This window comes from Grammomys surdaster, unplaced genomic scaffold, assembly GCF_004785775.1.
Source record: "Grammomys surdaster isolate TR1022 unplaced genomic scaffold, NIH_TR_1.0 278, whole genome shotgun sequence".
Classification (NCBI taxonomy): Eukaryota; Metazoa; Chordata; class Mammalia; order Rodentia; family Muridae; genus Grammomys; species Grammomys surdaster.
Genome location: NW_021604719.1, coordinates 8,525,850 through 8,547,753, shown reverse-complemented (window position 1 = coordinate 8,547,753; position 21,904 = coordinate 8,525,850). Strand labels below are relative to the sequence as shown.

Here is a 21,904-nt window from a genome sequence, read left to right as displayed (position 1 = left end):
CTCTCTCTCTCTCTCTCTCTCTCTCTCTCTCTCTCTCTCTCTCTCTCCTCTCTCTCTCTCCCCTCTCTCTCTCTCCTCTCTCTCTCTCTCTCTGTGTGTGTGTCTGTGTCTGTGTGTCTGTGTGTCTGTGTGTGTGTCTCTGAGAGAGAGAGAGAGAGACAGAGAGAGAGAGAGAGAGAGAGAGAGAGAGAGATATTCATATACGGCATACGACAGGAGATTAGATGGGTTATCGTACTTCTAAGACCATACAGGTAAAGACTGCAGGTTTCCAGTAGTGAAAAGTCAGGGATCAAACTCAGTTTAATGCATAAAAATAGCCCAAACCAGAGAGTGTGGCCCCATCATGTACCCTTTACATCACTGTCAGTTTCCTAACTCCATTGTCCTCTCTTGATCAGCAGCAAGCCAGATGCCGTTAGGATGTTCCACCACAATCAATTCATGAAAAGATTTTCCCATCCTATTTCCAACAGAACTGAAAAATATGACTCCAGGACAAGAACAGAGAAAAGAACCATGTCTTGAGGGTTAATTATAACATTTTGATCCCTGTCAACTAGGAAAAGCAGGGGCATTTAAAAATGACTTATTGCCCCCCATCCTATACAGAGCCCTGTTTTTCTTTGAAAAAAAAAAGTAACAATCCTGATTTAAATAAGCACAATATCTTCCTTTTACCTGTAACAAAACATGGACAATACTTACAAACATATTTTATTATTAAACATTTGCCAAACTGTAATTGAAGGCTGTCTAAAACTTGGGGAGGAATTTATGAAAGAATATGAATAATGTAAGCAAATGAACATTAATATCAATTTCTCCACTTCTGAAAAGAAATGTTGCCATTTAAAGAGCTGGATCAGTGGACCAGGGAAGCAAAACAGAAAGGGCTGCCTACAAGATTGTTCAGCTTGGGAAATAAGGTGAATAGCAACATTGGGTATGGTGATACTATTTATATTATTTTATTGTTTAGGATATTCATAATTAATATGATACATTTGGATTAGTTCATGCCACCATCCATCTCCTCTACTAGTTCTACTTTTTTCCTCTATTCCTACTACTCCCCCCCACCAGGTTCACATAATGTTTGGATTAGTTTAGTTTGGGTTGATTAGATTGGTTTAGTTTGGTTTTACCCACAGAGACTCTTTAGTATTGTCAATATATGCAATAGGTATAGGGCCACCTACTGGAGCATGGGTAGTCTCCCAGGGATTGCACCCTGAAAAAAAACTGATTCTCTCATTCCAGAAGTCCAATTACTGTCAGCTCCTTAGTTAGGGGTGGAACTTCATGAGACCCTTTCCCACACAAGCCAGGATTCTGTGTGACTGAACTTTGGCCTGCAATCACAGCTGCTGTGAGCTCAAAAGTACAAACTCTTATGGGTTTCCTTCCTTTTGAAATGTAATTTTTTATTTATTATTTTTTTTATTTATTCACTTTCAGCCTGTTCACTGTGCCCCTTCCAATCTTCCACTCCCAAAATTCTTTTATATCCCCCTCCACTTCTCCTTTGATCAGGTAGGAACCCCCTGGATATCCCCCAACCCTGGCACATCAAGTCTCTATGAAGCTAGAAGCATCCTTGCCCACTGAGGCCAGACAAGTCAGCCCAGTTAGAAGAACATATCCCACATACAAGCAACAGCTCTTGAGACAGCCCCCACTCCAGTTATTCAGAACCCACATGGACATCAAGCTACATATGTGGGGGGAGACCTATGTCCATCTTGTGCATGTTCTTCAGTTGGTGGTTCAGTCTCTGAGAGCCCCAAGAGTCCAGTTTAGTTGATTCTGTTGGTATTCCTGTAGAATTCCTATCCCCTTATGAGTGCAATTCTTCCTCCTATGGAAGAGGCAGATAGAAGGAGAGAACTGGTTGATAGAGGGATTGTGGAGGGGTATGAGGGATTCAGGATGAGGAGTGGTTAGGGACAAGAGGGATGGGCAGGTGGCCATGAGAATTAATGAAAATTTGTAAATGACTGAGTGGGGAGGTAGGGGGTATCTCCAGGAAAATACAGAGACCTGGGATAAGGGAGGTACCCAAGAATCAATGGAGATGACTCATAGCTGTGATGCATAGCACTGGGGATATAGAACCTGAAAAGGCCACCTCCTCATGCCAGGCAGAAAGCCCAGTAGATAAATAAGGACACCAACCCACCCAAAATCACTTGACCCCAAAGTTATTTTGTCTGCAAGAAATGCAGGGATGGGGGATGGAGCGGAGATTGAGGGAATGGCCAAACGATGACCAGCCCAACATGGGACTAATCGAAAGTACCAATCACTGACACTATTAATGATACACTTATTAATGATATGCTTGCAGACAGGAGTCAAGCATGGCTGTCCTCTGAGAGGCTCCACCAAGCAGCTGACTAAGATAGAGGCAGACAACCAAACAGAGGGGTGTAGCTTGTAGACTTTTATGGAAGAATAAGAGGAAGAATGGAGGCCCTTAAGGGGATAGGAACTCCACAGGAAGACCAAGACAACCAACTAATCTCTTGTGGTGGATTTTTAATCATGACTTTCAACTTACATCATCATCCATTGTCTCTCTCTTTAAACATAATTTAATCTTTGCCACAGAGAGACTGAGAAACTTTGCTATTAAGTCTACAACTCATCAAATTTACTCAAAAAAAGTTGTTTTTTATCATCATGACCCAACACATTAATTTTTGATGCTACAAAAAAATTAGATAAGTAAAAACATACCAACTGCCTTGACATATATCTACTTACCATATATTTATATGGCAGATATATGGTATATATCGGCCATATCGTATGTATGTAGTATATAAAAATCTCATATATATTAACATAAAATTTGAAGCAGCAAATACTATTTCTATGTAGACACAAAGATAGATCCATGTGTTCTTTTGAATGTTTGTGCAGCTCACAGAATGACAGGATGAAAATCTGGAACAGGGAATTTTATCTAATTTCAAAAATTGCTCACTGTGTTTAGTGTAGTGACTGACATTCTGCTCTTCAAACATCTTATGACAGGTACAACATTTTCAACTCCATGTTCTTGTGGAAAATGAAACGAGATCATTCAATGTAAGAAGAAAACTGTAGCCTAATAATGATAGTTTATCTTTCAAGGGAAACATAGGTCTAGGGATACTGATTAAGGACCCAGGATGAGACCCACAAACAGAGTCAACAGATCTTTCAACCCCCCCTCCCCCAATGACAAGGCAAATTTTTGGTGTAGGACTCTTACATTGCTTCCCTCCAGTTACCCCATAAGGAGATAGTGTTGAAGAAATATCTTTCTGCTTTCAGCCTAACTTTGCAACTATGATTATGTTACAACAATTTACAAATTGATCCCCCATAATTTTACTTACCTGTGGGGTGTGTGTATGTGTGTGTTTGTGTGTGTGTTTGCATGTATCCTGTGTGTCCTGCTCATGTGTTTAGAGATAAGGAAACAAACTTGGCTGCCATTCACCCTTAGGAACATTCTATTTTGTTTTATGATGGTAAAGTCTTTTGGTGGGATGCAGGACTTAGGAAAAAGCTGTCTGGCCAGTGAACTCAGGGATTCTCCTGTATTTTCATCCCCAGCACTAGAGTTACAAAGGTAGGACATCACAACTGGTGGATTATATGAGTGATGAAAATGGTACTCAAATCTTCTTGCTTGTGTGACAAGCACTTCATTGAGTGATCTATTTCCCCATCTCCCCAGTCTCTACTGCTTCTACCTATTTGGTAATTTCTTAACAGTAAATAAGTATCCAAGTACATAATTTTCTAAACAAATAATTGTAGAAAGATAGAATCTAATCCTAAAAGTTTTCCTGTGATCTCCACATGTACATACAATCAAGTGCACACACACACACAAATAAATGTAAAAGCCAAGACTTTTCAATGGGAGGACTTCATTCCAACATTCATGTTCACTTTCAAGAGCAGAGAATTCTAGCTAAACCCTTAGCTACCACGCCCTAATTGATTTTGGTTCATCACACAAGACTGTATGAAAGCACTGCATTAAACTCTATTACTCAAGGATGAGTGCAAGCCTTTAAACAACCAGTGGCTACCTGCCAGCTGATCATAGCCTAATCCAACAGCTCTAGTACCAAAGTATAAGATAATAATCTTTTAGCTAACTAATCAGAGAAAATGCATTGAAGGTCTTAAGATAAACTGGCTGGTGATGAGGAGGTCTGGCCAACAATCATCTTTTATACTATACAGAAATATTTCTTTATTTTCACAAGATATATAAATATATTGATGTGCAGTAACTAAATATTAACCATATTCATAGGGAAAGACACCCCTCCAGACTCAAGGAGCTCTGCTGATTTGATTACTAGCTATCACATAAATGTCAGTTAAGCTAAACACAGAGACATATCACAGTGGTTTAAAACATGGGCTATGCCACCAACTGTGCAAAACTGTTACTAACTCCAGCTTCTGTACTCATAAAATGGCAATGATGAAACATTCTCAAATAATGAGAATTAATAAAGTAATATATGAAAAATACTTTGAGTGGAGAGGGCTCAATAAATCTGGTACATGTCTACCTTAACCATATTTTTATCTAACTATACTGTCAAAATTATGGAAACTTAGAGTCAAAGAAATTTAGAGCCTTCAGGTGTATGTTAAATTAATGTAAAAAGAGATTTGGAAGAAGATAGCTTACTTATAGCATACTCCTTCAATTTAAGTCAGAATTGAGAAACAAGTTTATCAGAAAGTAGGTTTAAACTATGAGGTTAAATACATGGCTAGCCCATGTCTAACTCTGTTTTTAATGATACAAATGATTCCTTTTAAGTAAAATAATGTTTTAGCGTTCTATTGCTGTGAAGAGACACCATGACCATGGCAACTATTATAAAGGAAAGCATTTAATTGGGGCTTGCTGACCATCTCAGAGGTTCAGTGCATTATCATCATGATGGGAAGCATGGCAGCATGCAGGCAGACATGGTGCTGGAGAAGAAGCTTGAGAATACTACGTCCAGATCCACAGACAGCAGTAAGAAAGAATGACACTGGGCCTGGCTTGAGTACCAGAAACCCCAAAGACAACTTCCAAGACACATTTTCTTCAACAAAGCTATAACTACTCCAACAAGGCCACACCTCCTAATCCCTGTCATGTAGAGCCACTCCCTAAAGACCAAGCATTCAAATATATGAGCCTATTGGGGCCATTTCTACTTAAAAGACTCCAAATAACACAGTCTTTATATGTAGTAACTCACTGAGAATATATATATGATTTTAGGATATTACTCTCTATATAGCAAAATACATAAAAAACACATCATGTGATATTACATAAATCATTCAATTTTGAAAATGTTAATTGATATAGTTATAATTATAAAAGTTTAATAATTTTACTTTGCTATTATTTTCCCTAATAGTAAATTCCATGAGCTATAAATTAGTTTATTATGAACCTTTCGTATCTTTTTGTTATATCCGGAAGCTATTGTCATACACAGACGTGTTAATAATAAAACATATTAATAGGAAAAAAGTTTACAAGCAAATGTGACATTATGCAGAGAACATTGATCAATTCCACATTACATATCTGATAAATTATAAATCATTTAAACAGTATCAACACACAAAGGCACCTATGTTTACATTCTGATGAAATCCACATTTATTTGCCAGGAAACAACACTTGGAAACTGAGATGCATATCCTCACAGATCACGTGGATAAATACCTACACAAGCTACCTGTTTTGACTAAAGGGAAAACAATGATCTCCTTTATTAAAAAGAGGTATCATGCTCATTTATATGTTCCTATGTAGTATCAAATATTTTCCCATGCCTTTTTTTCAGCTTTGTCTTCTTAGAACTATTACTTCTAACTTTTATGGTTATCTGAATCATATAGAACTCACAATTTCTTATATTGCATTACTTAATTTCCTGAAAACATACTAATAAATACTCACTTAACTCATGTTCGGTACCAATGACAGACCAAAGAAACAGATTCTTTACAAGTGTAGCTTGGTGAAGAAATGAGTTTGTTGTGCTTAAGGACCATGAGTGAGTGGATACTTATTGGATCATTGGTGACCAAACCACAGCTGTACCACTGAAAAGTCTTACCATACCTAGTGAACTCATGGAAGCTCTATCATGGTATCCTGACATAAGTGAAGCATCTCTATCCTGTCTATACCATGATCTTATAAGACAATGTGGAGTTGGAAAGTAATAGAGAGTAGTTGTGGACAGACTCTCAATTGGGTGTTACCTTGTACTGCCTCCTTTCCATTAGACAGTAATGACAGACTGTTACCATTATTATAAGCCTAACAATCATTGTGCTATTTTGTTTATTTTATTGTCACGACTACAGGATCAAACCCATATCTGTTTCATGCTGGCTGGTGGTAGTTCAGATCTAGAGGCAGAGGCTTTACACCCAACTCAGAGAGCAATATGTTCAGAGCAGGTATGAAATGTTTCTTAAGATTATAAGCTAAAGAAGTTGACTTCGAAAAATACCTTAGAAGTCTAGATTCTAGGCAGGAATTCCCAAAAACCTTTTCTATGCATTTTTATAATAATTATTTTTATTTTTGAAATGACGACATAATGACATCCCCAGTACCATTCACATTTAACAATACCATCTAGGTTCTTTTTCTTCACAAAAATTAATGCAGATAATATTCCACTGGTGATTTGTAAAAATTATTTAATAACTATGTGAGGAGTTCTTTTGAGAGAAATTTAATATTAGATTTAAAATGCACAATAGAATAGATAATTTTCCTAGAAAAAAATACCCTGCACATCTGCAAAAGATTCTAAGAGGATGTTGGACTGATTAGAAATTCATGACTGTGAGAGGTGGCGAGAAAGTACATAGCTAGCTTATCTTGTGCTATTTTGATGATTAGCATTACTTATCAAGTGGACACAACCATAAATCACCAAGAGACAATCCTCTGGGATTGCCTGTGAAGAATTATCCAGATCAGGTTAATTGAGGTGATAACACACACTCTGAATGTGTGTGGCACCCCTCCAGGGACTGCATGAAAATGAGAAAGCAAGCTGAACAACAGCATTCATATCTCTGTACTTCCTGGCTGCATTCCTGTGCACATAGACCTATAAAAGCACACATAATTAGAAAATAATCTTGCAACAAAAAAATAAAACCTCTAAAAGTGGGTTTAGGGGAACCATGTTTTATTTAGCCAGAATTGAAAGAATACTAGACACCATTAATCTTCACAAAAGAGAAGTAGATGACAACAATGATGAAATCTTTCCTTCCAGAATATCATTTATCTTCGTGATTATGAAACACATAATTGGATTTTGCTACACCCACAACATCTATGGAACTCTAACTTCTTAAGATTCTGACTGCTTGTTTCTGTGTCAAGCAATATTGTTCGATGCACGGGGAAAGGACAGTTTAGAGGGAAGGGTTTTTAAATAATATTTAAATGTTGCCTGATTTACTCTGAAATGTGACTGTGCTTTTTACTTGTCTAAACTGTAATTTGGTATAGTATCGAAATAATAAGACAATTAAAAGTACCATCTGAAACTAAGTTGTAATGATCTGGACATAAAATATGAGCCTTTTCTAAACTTAAAGCCAACCAAATTCTGTATGGGGTTATAGTTGTAAAATCTATATAGCTAAAACTAATAATCTAGAATAAAATTGGTCAGTTGACTTAGTAGGTTATATATACATGTATATGGGAGAGAAACAGAATAGTAATTAAAGAAGAAAACATTGAATATGGGAGGAAAGAAAAGAATGCAGAAATAATATAGATTCAGTGCTCATGCATGAAGTTCTATAAAAGAAAAGTAATAAACCATTGCAAATAGAGCAAACATCACATAAAATAGTTCACAAACTATGAATAACTAGGCATGGGAGAGACTATATGTAGTTAGTTTTTGTGTGAGCTAAAAAATGCTTATTTCTACTGCCTTTACTTGTAGAAGTATTCTGTATTCTTGATTATTTGAACTTATGGTTTACTCTTAGTACTGTGAGTACCATGTCGATGTTAAGACAGATATATGGGCATAAGCAAAGAGAACATCATGTCTAGACTATGATGACTACAGATATTCAAAGGATCTGGGAATCTTTCTTAATGTTTTTTTTTTAACAACCATACTTGCCACCAAAGACTGCTTTCTGACCCACACTGACTTCATCTTTCTGTAATCTCATGAATGAGTCTTCCCAGCACTACAGCACTTGGCCTGTGTGTACCTAAAATGTGATGTTTGATCCACAGGGAACCTATGAACAGAACTGCCCAGACAATGCAATACCTACAAAATTGTTGAATAGAGATAGATGATGAGAAGAGATGGAATGTTGTAGAAGCCAATGAACTGATCCAATATGGAAAAGGAAACAATCCCACATTGCAAGTCCAGAATGAAATAATCTTGGGCTATCTTTAGTCCCCATAGTCATACACTGCGTACCTCTATACCTAACATCCCAGGTAAAACTTTTAAAATATATTTTTAGCAGGCCAACTACTCTTAATAACCCTAAAGATAATCTTGGGTAGCATCTGAGACTTATGTAGTATAGTTTCCCCCATTTTTGTTGTAACTCACTCACTTGCAGATCTATCAACATATTTAGTAAATGCTTTGACTTCTAACTTTCTTTTGTTATGTCACTACAAAATGTTCATGCAGCTGCTTCCACATTAGAGCATGTTATGTGAGACACCCTGAAGCCATATCCCATGTCACGGTCACTTGCATTTGGCTCAGAATAAACTGTTTTTATTATCTTTGAGGTAGGATCTCGGTTTAGCATCAACAAAATCTGCTAAATAGAGTAAAATAGAAATTTCATTGCATTAGATATCCTGCTTTAGAAATCTGCTTCACATATAAACATGAAGGATCATGGGATTACTAGATTATGATGGGGGGAATGCATAGTATTATGAGAAGATATTTGAAAACCACTGAAATGAAGCAGAATTCCAAAGTAGTGACTAGTGCATATGTTCCAAACTACTGAATAGTTAATTTAATATGCATTGTATTAGTTGTTAACATTTAACAGTTTGAGAGTTCATACAAAAGGCCATTTATATAGCTTTCCCTTAAAGGTCAGAAGCATTGACATTGATCTGTGAAGTCAACAGTTGTACCCTCAGAAAGAACACATAGCGACCGGGTTACAAAGTTTCTTACTCTCTCTTTCTTTACTCAGTTTTGTAGCTGATACGTAATCCAGATATTTGAACTTGTCACATTTAATCGAGATCTCTGCTTTTATGATGATCAAAAAGTATTATAGAAATCTATAAATTATCCAAGATATCTCCACAATTGGACAGACAAAAAATTGAAACTATACATTGTTATGACAAAAATCCAAGCTATTGACTTGTAAAGCCACTACATTCCTTATGTCACTCCAGTAAAAGTTCTTGTCTCAATTTCTCGTGTCACATCCAAGCCAACTGAGACCCACAGAGAACAAATGTGCTGCTAAAATTCTCACTGTGAACATAGAACTAAGCTCTGCTCACTCTCATACTGACACCTTTTCAATCACGCATTGCTAATGTTAGTCAAATATTCCAAAAAAATAAACAAGGCAGTTGACTAACATCATAAATGCACTCAAGCCAGGGAAGTCTGTCATGTGGACGTGTTGATAAAAACAATGTTCCGCTAATCATTTCTCCACTCTGGCATCTTATCTTGTAAATGTAGACAAATTGTAAAGTATTTATCTACAATTGCCAGAAGTGCATCCTGCTATAAATTGATTACTACAGAGGTACATTCCAACATCATAGCATTCTGTTGATATGGTAGCATCTGAGGATAAATGAATGATTTCTAAGTGCACAGAAAAGCAAGCAGGCTCTTGATCTACTTTGTTCCAACAGCCCCTGAGTAAACACCAACAGCATGCCCCCAAAACTACTTCAATCAGAAAACTAAAAAAAGAAAATGAACTGGGTATTTAAAAAAATCATAGGAAGAAATCCTTAGTTTGAAAATAAAAAAGTGAAGTCATTAAGGAAAGAGTTAGTTATTTAAAAAAATATTTTCTGTGAATGTAAAAATGCAATGGCATTCTGCATCTGGATCCCATATAATTTTGTTTCACCTATCAGTATACAAATAGTTATTTTTTGGTAACAATTACAATTTTATGTATTGTCTTTAAGAGAAATTAGAATAAAGATGTTTTAGAAGAATTCAATCTAGAATAGCAAATAGTTCCAGATAAGAAAAATCCACAAAGGCTTGAGGAATTAGAATGAATCAACCCAAAGAGAGGCAATATATTGAAATCAGAGTGCAGATTATGTTTGATGCTACCTTAGAACTATGTCATATAATAGATATATGGTGCATTATTTTAGAGTTTGGAAAATTAAGATATGTGAACATGTTGATACGCCATACTATCGATACATATTCAGAATTCCAAAGTTTTTTTTGTCTTAAGTTCTGAAGACACTATTTATCAAGACAAGCAGCTGTAGAGAGATCTAATCATATTTTAAAGGCAAAGCCTAACAAACAAAATGAGGTAACAAAGACCCCCAAAGATAGACCACATGTCTTATTAACTTTAAAGTTGGTGAATGCCAATAAACAGAAAACAACACCTGCAGAGAGACATTGGATTATGAAAAAATCTGCTGAACTAAATCAGACTGGATGTGTTAACTTCAAAATGGAGGGAACAGGCTGGGGAGAGGCTCTGACACAGGAAAAGAAAAATTGTGGCTTCCTTCCAAATTGATAAAAATGAGATTTGACATGGGAAGTTTCCCTAAATGCCTTGACTGTAGACATGAATGAAAAAAATGGGGAGATATAGGAATAACAGGATAATAGTTAGATTAGTGAATCTACTTTTAGACCAAAGAATAACAACAAGACAGATTTTTATATTGGTACAGACTTTGTATATTGATACAGAATAGGATTATATTTTGTTAAAGCATACTATATGTCAACTCTTTTTAACATATTGTACTTACGTAATTCTTAAAAATGTAGTGGTAAGTTCTAGTCCTTTTAAAACATGCTATTACACAATTATTAGGATAATTAAGAAATGCAAGTTCATAGTCAGACAACTAAACTTGTGATCATGTTAGGTACTAGCTTAATTAATTACAAGAATATGCTTCCTAGGTTGAACAGATAATAAATAGCTAGAAACAAAAAAATGTTTGCCTATTTAGGTATAACATAGATAAATAAATGGTCTTAAAAAACCTAAGACATCCATAGAAAATGGCGTTTAAGCATGTTTTATTAACAAAAGGCTATTTGACAATGAGACATGTCAGCACCAATCAGCACCCCATTCTGCTTCAAAGAAGACGATTAACATCAAGGAACATTTTAATGGAATTTGCTTCATATGTGACAAGCTAGTCAATGGGCAAGAAGCTGCCCTTGCTTCAACTGTTGGTAGTATGCTGTCCAAACTGGACGAACAATGGGCAGGGAAGTCAACTTCTGAGCTTTGCCAAGACAGGGTAAGCAGTTCTTCATATTGCCTGCTTCGCAGAAAAAAAATTTCAGATATACTGGCCCAGAGGTCAATCATGACATTTCTAAGGCAAAAAAGGAAATTTGAGGGACTTTCCAGGCAACCAACTATCCCTTCTATTTCTTGAACTTTGGAAGCTGCTTGAGTACACTTCTTGCATGCTCAGGTTATAGTTATTGCTCCTCAGGTCTCTGATGCTTTGGACTTTGAGGAAGTATTTTAATATTTTAAAATTTTTTATGGGATATTTTATTTACATTTCAGATTGTATACCCTTTCCCCATTTCCCCCCATCCCATTCCCCCTCCTCCTGCTTCTATGAGGATATGCCCCCACTCACCCTCCCTCTCCACCTCCCCACTCTCAAATTCCCCCATACTAGAAATCCAGTCTTCATGAGACCAAGGTTCTCCTCTCATCCTCCCATACATACACAGCTGAATCCATGGGTCCCTCTCTAAGTGCTCTCAGACTAGTAGTTTAGACCCTGGGAGCTCTGTTTGGTTGGTATTGTTGCTCTCCCCATGGGGCAGCAAACCCTTTCAACTCCTTCAGTCTTCTCTTACCTCCTCCATTGGGAACCCCATGATCAGTTCAATGGTTAGCTGTGAGCATCTGCCCCTGTATATGTCAGGCTCTGGCAGACCTCTAAGGAGACAGCTATGTCAGGTTCCTGTCAGTATGAACTTCCTGGCATCCACTTCATTGTCTACCTTTGGTGACTGCACATGGGATGGATACCCAAGTGGAACTGTCTCTAGACAACTGATCCTTCAGTTTCTGTTCCACACTTTGTCTCCATATTTGTTCCCATGAGTATTTTGTTACTCCTTGTAAGAAGGATCAAAGTACCCACATTTTGGTCTTCCTTCTTCATGAGCTTCATGTGGTCTGTGAGTTGCATCTTGGGTATTATGAGCTTTTGGGCTAATATCCACTTATCAGTGAGTGCATACCATGTGTGTTCTTTTGTGTTTGGGTTACCTCACTCAGGATGATATTTTCTAGTTCCATCCATTTACCTAAGAATTTCTCAAATTCTTTGATTTTAATAACTGAGTAATATTCCATTGTGTAAATGTACCACATTTTCTGTATCTATTCCTCTGTTGAAGGACATCTGGGTTCTTTCCAGCTTCTGGCTATTATAAATAAGGATGCTATGAACATGGTGGAGCATGTGTCCTTGTTGTATGTTGGAGCATCTTTTGGGTCTACGCCCAGGAGTGGTATAGCTGGGTCCTTAGGTAATGCTATGTCCAGTTTTCTGAGAAACTGACAGACTGATTTCTAGAGTGATTGTACCATCTTACAATCCCATCAACAATGGAGGAATGTTCCTTTTTCTCCACATCCTCACCAGAATCTGCTATCACCTGAATTTTTGATCTTAGCCATTCTGACAGGTGTGAGGTGGAACCTCAGGGTTGTTTTGATTTGCATTTCCCTGATGACTAAGGACATTGTACAGGGATTTATTAATATGTAATGAAGTCTCAGAGTCATCATATCCAGAACTGGGATGTGGGTGGAAAGGCCAGCAGTTACAGTTTACTAAAGTCATTAAAAAAAAAAACCTTGCTATAGATGATATGAGATTCTATTTGTTATCAGTATTAAAAGTGACATAAATTTAAGTTGTTGAAAAATATCTATTTTTTTCCCAAAGAGTTCTCTCTAGCCTAAATAATAACACTTCTGACCCTTAAAATTGATTAACCTGGAGCCATCACCAGGAAACTGAAGAAGTGCCCAGTAGAACATGTAACCCAGGGGAAAAGATGTGAAGAAATGTAACTGATAGGACTTCAGAAGTTGTCTCAGGAAGTCACAGAATTCAGTCTTAATCTGTGACTGCAAAGAACATTCAGGAAAAGGGGGACATGACCCCCAAATATAGGTTTGAAAAAGATGGAAAAAAAGACAACAGAAAGATTTCTTAGAGATTCTGCAAGGTCAGAATGGGTAATAGAATGAGACCCATTCTAAAAACAAATAGAGAAACAAAATAAAACTAGGCTGGAGAGTATAGCCCAGTGGTACTGTGTTTGTCTAGCATGTACAAAAAATATATATATATATATATCACTATATGTGAAAATATATATATATATTTGTAAAATATATATATTACATTATTTGTGAGCCTTAAAACAGGCTAACCTGGGGCCATCACTAGGTCCAAAGTCATCATATATATATATATATATATATATATATATATATATTTAAATTTTGTTGCATATGTATGTATATATAATATCATCAAAATATCATCAAAAAATTTAAAAATCAAAAATAACAAAGAAGGAAATAAACATGAGGAGAGCATAACTTGACTTCTCCGGGGCTGCATAAAGGAAAACTTTTTTCAGTTAATGAACATGTTTATTCCCAGAAGTTTGGCTTGGCCTTGAAGATTCATGACACCCTGTTATTATGGAATGTACACTCTATGTGTGAGAACACAATTTTAACCAAAGGCTAAATGTGTTATAGAATGAACTATTAATATAAAAAGTAGCTCAGTTTCAAAATCCTAGGAAACAAATAAGTTGTCAAAGTACCCTTAAGCAATAATTTATACCCTCAAGGCTTCTATGGCAGAATATATTCTTTAATTGCTTGTCATTAGTTCTCAAGGGTGGAATGCACAATCTAATGGATATTTTGGTTTACTTTTCTCCAAGAAAATGCTAACCTCAAAACTAGAAATGAAAGTGTATATATGCTATAGAAATGAATATATATAAAACATTTTATATATCTCATACTCCCTGATGATACTAATGTGAAGATAGTTCTTCACTCCAAAATACTACATATTTGGAGTTGTTTTCTTTCCCTCCAAAATAGTCATTGTTTGAGGATAATTATTAACTCTCTTCGTAGTATGTCAATGTCTACTTGTGTAGAGCGAATGTCACTCTTGCATAGATAAATTAAGGAAAGCCATGTACACAAGAGATATGTACCAAATGCATTCAGAATCACAGGCAATAATATATAATTTTTCTATATGTGTTTCTATCAATCTCATCTTTGGAGTTACTTACTTCTAAGCCTTAAAACAGTCTAACCTGGGACCATCACCAGGTTCAAGGCCATCAGAACCATATATATATATGTGTGTGTGTGTGTATACATACAAATGTACATATGCATATACATGTACATATATGTGTGTGTGTGTGTGTATATATATATATATATATATATATGATATACATATAGAATCAGAAGAAGTATTTCACCAACATGTCTGCTCACAGTGAGCTGAACACAACTGACACTAGTGGTCATGCTAGTGTCATGTAGTTGAAAGAAGAAAGATCATGTGGCTTCAACTATATGCAAAGAACTATAAGCAGCAACAAAGGGATTTTAAAGGTGTTAGAAATCTTCTCCAGGGAAGAGTACACCAATACCAAATGGCCAGCTCTGGAAACATACATACAAGTAACAATATATGGGCTGAGCTGGTTATATTTAGGAATATATATATATATATATATATATATATATATATATATATATATGTGTGTGTGTGTGTGTATGTGTGCAAATATATATGCAAATATATATGCAAATATGTATGCAACAACAATTAAAGAGAAAGGGCTATGATATTGTAATCTCAAAAATAAAAACATAAAATAATGATTTAAAAATAGAAAGATCAACCTGGCTTCTATGTACAGACAAGAAGATCAAATCCTCTGGGACCCCATGTGCCCTGTAGAGAATCTGTGTGCTGTCCTAAAGAGCAGCTGGTAAGAAGTAAAAACATGTATTTGAATGAGCGTTCTTCATCCCAGGAACCAGGATTCTGGCAAGAGTCTTTTCAGTCTACTGATCCTCCACAATAACAAGACGTGTGAAACTCACCAATGGTGCATTCAGTTCTCAGAAAACTCAGAACTTGATGCTCATAGGTCTCAACCTCTGGGAAGTCACACAGACCCTCAGAATTCAGTGGGAAAAGGCTAAAAATGGATCAAGCACCTTTCCCACTCAATGTGTTAGCTGCTCATTGTGAGGCCGAAAAAAAGAATGCTATGACTGTAGCTTTGTTCACAACAATCCTTGCATAAGATAGAAATTTAGTGTACATATGCACACATACATATGTATGTGTCAGTTATCTGCCTTAAGCTGACTTATTAGTTATTGTAAAAATTAAATATGTACTTGCATTATCCTAAAATGATTACTTTAACACCCATAAGTAGTCAGTATCAAAACCACTGGGCTCATAATGATTTTCTAGACAATATTTGCTAGTGGAATGCTTGATAAAAATTTCATTTCAATCCACAAGCAGTTCACAATACTATTTAATTTTAATTTTCCAAATTTACATAAAAATCTACACTAAAATTATTTCAAATATGTATAGTCTTTCTACCTTTCATCTTTTTCTTCTTTTTAAAGACTTTGTTCTTGGTTTAAATTTAAATAATTGGTTCATCTCGGAATATGTTTAATCTCATAGGAAAATATTATCTTACAATAATGCTAATGCTTTGTTTTATTAGTGTTGTGATTCCTGAAATCCCTTGTTCTTCAGAAGGAAATTCCATAAGAAGCTGCAGTTGTCTTTCTCTTCTAGGTACATCCCCAGAGCTGTTGGTCACAAATCTCACTGAGACCCATGCTGAGTTCCTCTTTGCAGTTTTCTTGAGAACAAAGATATTAAAACAACAACAAAGAATAAGCCTATAAACATTTCAAACAGCATTCTTTGCCCTTGGAGTCTTCCATTTGCTCCTGGATTAGCCATTTTCCTTCATACTAGCCTTCTCTTTTGTATTTGTCTTTACCCCTTTGCTGTTTTTTATTAGCAATCTTCTTCCAAGAGACAAATGTCAAAATATAATCAAGCTACTCTAGGCAAACCCCTTCTTCCCTAAATAGTTCTCAAACAGTCTGCAATGGTCATCCCTTCCTAACCCAGATGAACATGGAAGATAGAATGGGAACTTATTCAGATGACTGAATCTTTGAAGGGCTCAATTACTCAGGAGCATTTAGCAGGTACGTGAAGCAAGGACAACATTCTTCTTCATCTGCCATTGTAACACTGCAATGGCTGATGACATTCTCCTTTCAAAGGCATGCTACTGATTGTCATTTTCTCTGACAATCTCAAACCACCAAGTAACTACTGTTTTAGCAGCAGGTATGTCTACCCAACCCCCTAGCTCTCCACTGAATGCTGCATTTTGAAAGAGTACATTCATATCTATTAGTTCAAAATTATAATGTACACTAAGTTGAAATTATATGTTTTGACAACACAAAATTTTGTACACAAGCTTACAGATGACAGTAGTTTCGTTGAATAAATTATCTGTATATTCCATTTTGTTTCACAAGAAGTGACAATACTGACTCATGTAGAAATAAACTGACACCTCGGGTGTTCTCAAGTGTACCTTAAAAGTCTAATGACACTCCTAGTACTTGGAGAACAGCAGTGGTTGAATCTCTGTAACTATGAAGCCTCCTTGTTTACATAGTAAGTTCCAGGCCAATGCAATTGGAGTGCATATCAAAGAAAGCCAAGAAGAAAGCATTATATCTGGTAGAGAGTGAAAGCTGTAAAAATTCTGCTTTTGTTCTTCAATAACTGTGTGTTTATGCTTCTCATTTCTGCTGTGCTAAGGAATGCTCTTTATGGACTGATGTGGCTGTAGTTCTAAAGATTCTCCCATCTCTATCACAGCCTCTTGCTAAACCCTCCTACAATTCTGGTTACAGGAATTCCACATCAAGCACATCAAGCTTGATGGCTTCACTAAGAAAACACAAACATCCATTCTGAGTGCTCTCAGGAAGACTCTTCATTATAAATCCTTCCTCTTCCTCCTGCAACCAAATTCTAATCTGCTATTGCCTTCCATGTCTGTTCTTCTCTATTGCTTTTCCTTTGCTCAATCCCAAATATAAGGCTACCTGGTCGTGCTGTTCCAACAATGTATTACTTCACAGTCTTTGCTTATCTAGCCAACATTAGCCTATTTTCACATTCTAGTTCCACATTTTCTTCTTGTTGTTGCTTAAAGAAAATTAACAGAGAAGGGGGCATTAAAGCAAGGGATATGGAAAGTAGGATCTGCCTTAGTTACTTTTCAGTTGCTGGTACAAAGCACTATGACAAAAAAAGCAATTGACAAAATAAAGCATTTAACTTGAGATTCATAATTCCAGAGGGTTAGAGTCCATGACCATGGCTGCAGATGAGAAGGCACGTTGCTGGAGTAGCAGCTGAGAGCTCACATCTGATCCATAAGGGTGAGGGAAAGAGAACTAACTTGGAAAATTGTCAGCCTGTGAAATCTCAAAGGCATCCCCAGTGCCACACCTCCTTCACCAGGATCACACCTCCTAATCCTTCCCAAATGGTTCTACCAACTGTGAGCTAAACATTCACGGGGGCCTATGAGAACCATTTTTATCCAGACCACCACAAAATCCAACACAAAATGTCACAAAACACGTTGTATATAGAGACATGTTAAAAAACAAAGAAGGAAGAACTAAAGGAAAGGAAGTCAGTAAACAGGTACTATTAGACAACCATTCAAGCACACACAAATGTGTTCTTTGATAAGCACTGAGCTAAATGTTTTATGTTCCGTATTTGTGTGTGTGTGTGTGTGTGTATGTGTGTCAGTGTATTTTATATGTATGTGGATAAGTGTGTATGCACTTATAGGTATATATACATATGTATGCTTTAATTTGTATAGTTGTATATCTGTGTATGTATATTTATATGTGTGTGTATGGTTGTACATAACTGTGTATGTGCATACTTGTGCATGTATGTCAATGTGTTTTGTGTGTAAAGCATACATATACATATGTATGCTTTAATTTGTATAGTTGTATATCTGTGTATGTATCTTTGTATGTGTGTGTATGGTTATACATAACTGTGTATGTGCATACTTGTGTATATATGTCAATGTGTTTTGTGTGTAAATGAATGAGTATATATGTGCATATGTCTATATGTATATGTGTATGAAAAATGCATGCATGCTATCATGTGTGTGTGTTTAAATGTATGTGTGTATATATGTATATTATACACATATGTATCAATGTTGTTTTATATATGTGTGTGTGTGTGTGCACACGAAGTTAGTATATATGTATATGTGTGTTTATGTCTATGTGTGTACCTGTGTGAATGTATACATCTATGTGTATATGTATGATGTGTCTGTGTAAACGTGTATATTGTGTATTTTATATGTATGTGTTTTTCATATAGTGTCTAAGTGTGTGCATACATGTCTGTGCATGTGTTTTTGTATAAATGTTTCTGTATATGTGCATACGTATCTGTATGTTTTTCACATTAATATATGTTTGTATTCACTTAAATTTGTATAAGTATGTGTGTATATGTGTATGTATATGGAATACTTATAGGAAAAATATTTTTCCATAGTAACTGTCTTTCTTGGTTCTCAAATGGTCAGAATGTGTTTCTTTTTTTAGATTAACTTTTTTATTGGATATTTTTTACATTTCAGATGTTATCCCCTTTCCCAATTTTCCCCCTACCCGGAAACCCCCTCTCCCATACCCCCTTCTCCTGCTTCTATGAAGATCTGCCCCCACCTACCCACCCACTCCCTCCTCCCCACCCTCAATTTCCCCCACACTGGGGCATCCAACCTTCATGGGACCAAGGACTTCCTCTCCCACCTATGCCCGACAAGGCCATTGATTGTGTTACATTTTATACAACAGGAAAACAATAATTTTACAGAGATATATGTTTCTTTAAATCTGTAATGAATTGTTCATAATGCAATCTTTCCTTAGCATTTGGTTCTAGCACCTAAAACATACTTTTATAGTATTCTTATGTAATTAAAAAAGTTAATGCTGAAAGCAAAGAGAAAAATCATGTAAATTGTATTCAATATTTTCTGGTATTACAAGTGAGTGATTTTAGTTACCTACTCTTAAAAGATATTATCACCATGGTAACTAGATCTTTTGACAATTATTCTATTTTAGTGAGATTCAATACAATGAGGTTAAGATGTCTTCTAGAGTTCTAATATTCATAATGACTGAGTCTATCCTTACCTAATCCTTTCCATATTCATCACAATGATGTTTAAGAAATGTATCTATTATGTCCTGTTTTACCCATCATCTAACTGATTTGAGTAGGAGCAGTTCATACAGTTAAATCTGATATATTCTATGATGCTTAATACCCAAGCAGGAAATTCTATGTCTGATTCAGATAGACAAATACCACAGTAATTTTAAGATAATCTAGATATTATTTATTGTGATTTTATAGGGGAAAAATTTGATTTAGGGGTTAGATATAGACAGCTCTTAAAAATAAGCCTTTATCCTACATTTTAGTAGATATGTTGTCTGAAAACCAGCTCATGTGGTGAATAAAACATTCTCACACATTTAAAAGGGAAACAAAATGTTAGCTATTGCTGTCATTATATTTCTGCAGCAATACCATCTCTGTCTCTGTCTCTCTGTCTGTCTCTCTGTCTGTCTCTCTGTCTCTCTCTCTCTCTCTCTCTCTCTCTCTCTCTCTCTCTCTCTCTCTCTCTCTCTCTCTCTCTCTTCATTAGCAGTAAGCCATTATGCCATAAGTAATACAACTACTCAATCCATTCTATCAAGAATGCATGTCAAGTTCCTTCTTAAAATGTTACAGAGCACTTACTGGGTCCTCAGTGTTCAATAAAAAGAGAGAAATCAATCATAATGAATGCGGATTGGTTTGATGCTCATCAATGGCATGCACTGCTTTAATATCCAATAAGGACTGAAGTCTGTTGAGTTGAAATGGAACTTATTTTCCAGAGAGGAAATACAAATTAAATCACCAAACTTGACCATCAAAAGCTCCACAAAGCACATGATTTCTGTTTGAATTTCACTGTCCTCCAAAGAACTTGCCCTTTTTCACAGACCACATTGCTTTAGATATGTAAGTCCTAAGTCAGTATGCTGAATTCAACAGAATCCAGACAGCTTTATAAACCTGAGTTCCAGTATGATTGTGTGTGTGTGTGTTTGTGTGTGCATGTGTGTAACTTTCCAGCTTGTGAGGAAAGCACTTGGCCTGGCCTTATGCCCACACCAATCTCTATATTATCAACCAAGGACTTATTGATTCTGTCATCGTTTCTTTATTCTCTTAACTGGCTCCTAACTTTATCCATTCTGTACTGAGGTCTTAGGGTTCTGCTAGAAAGTCACATGCCTTCCTTAAGCCCAAGTTCATAACTGACTTATGGTCGGTAATTCCCCAGAAGTACAACTTTCCTTCACTCTCTCCTTTTCCCTGGGCTCTTTGCCACATCTCTTCCCTTGAATAGGCAATGTTGATACAGCTGATCAGTGTCCTGATTCCTACAAAAGTATGGCAATCGCCATTCAAGTTTACCAAAGCAATGGTTATTTTAGGACAATGTCAATTCTATCATGCTTGAACTAAGTTTACAATGGTCCCTCTCTGTTGCTTTCTCTTCTTCTTATGATACTAAATTAATTTAAAGCATTCAAGTGGGAGCTGGAGAACTGGCTTAGCAGGTAAGAACACTTGATTTTCCAGAGATGCCAGCTTCCATTCCAAGCACTCACCTGGTGGCTCACAGTCATTGGCAAATCCAGTTAGAGCATCCAATGCCTTTTGCTGGGCTCTGTGAGTCCTCCAAACACAGGATGTATAGATATGTCTGCAGGCAAAACACTCATACATGTAAAATAAAAATGAAGAAAATTTCAATTTAAAAATGTAATAAAATACTCTTCAAGTATTTGTGTTCCTATGAAGACCGATTTGAATGCTCTCTCTCTTGACATTGACTCTCCAATTGTCTCAACAATCAGAATTTTTAGAAACAGCAGCAGCAGCAGCAGGGAAGATACACTTTCTCTGTTTGGGGCTCACAAAATGTTCTTCATGGCATGGCAGGAGAAGCGAAGCAGGCTAACACTACTGATATTTCTGCACACCCTCTTTTCCCAACTTTCATCTACAATAATACTAAGGAATACCATTGCATTGTTGTGAGTATCTGTGGAGTTCCCTTCCCTTCTCCATAGCGTGTTTGGATAGAAGAGACAGGAATGAAGGAATAAATTTCTTTCCAATTGCCTATTTCTCTTACATGTTCTCTTCTGATGAGCACCCCTCAGTGCTTTCTTTAATTGGTCTTCTTCCTGCTGAAATGGCCACAAGTCTGTAAATGTGTCAATAAGAACTTGAAGGAGCTGAGGGGGTTTGCAGCCCCAT

At 36.3% G+C, this 21,904-nt stretch overlaps 1 protein-coding gene across 2 annotated transcripts in view; it reads right to left on the bottom strand.

Annotated features, from left to right (window-relative positions):
- Positions 1-21,904, bottom strand: part of Prr16 (proline rich 16) — a 187,474-nt gene that overhangs the window by 119,811 nt on the left and 45,759 nt on the right. The window contains exon 1 of one of the 2 annotated variants that reach the window (XM_028777171.1): positions 21,250-21,268. The exons of the other annotated variant lie outside the window; for it this stretch is intronic. Within the exon in view, the coding sequence (XP_028633004.1) occupies positions 21,250-21,267 (18 nt within the window). The 5' untranslated portion in view covers position 21,268. Of the gene's footprint in view, positions 1-21,249; positions 21,269-21,904 lie in introns of those variants that run through there. 2 annotated transcript variants of the gene reach the window in all.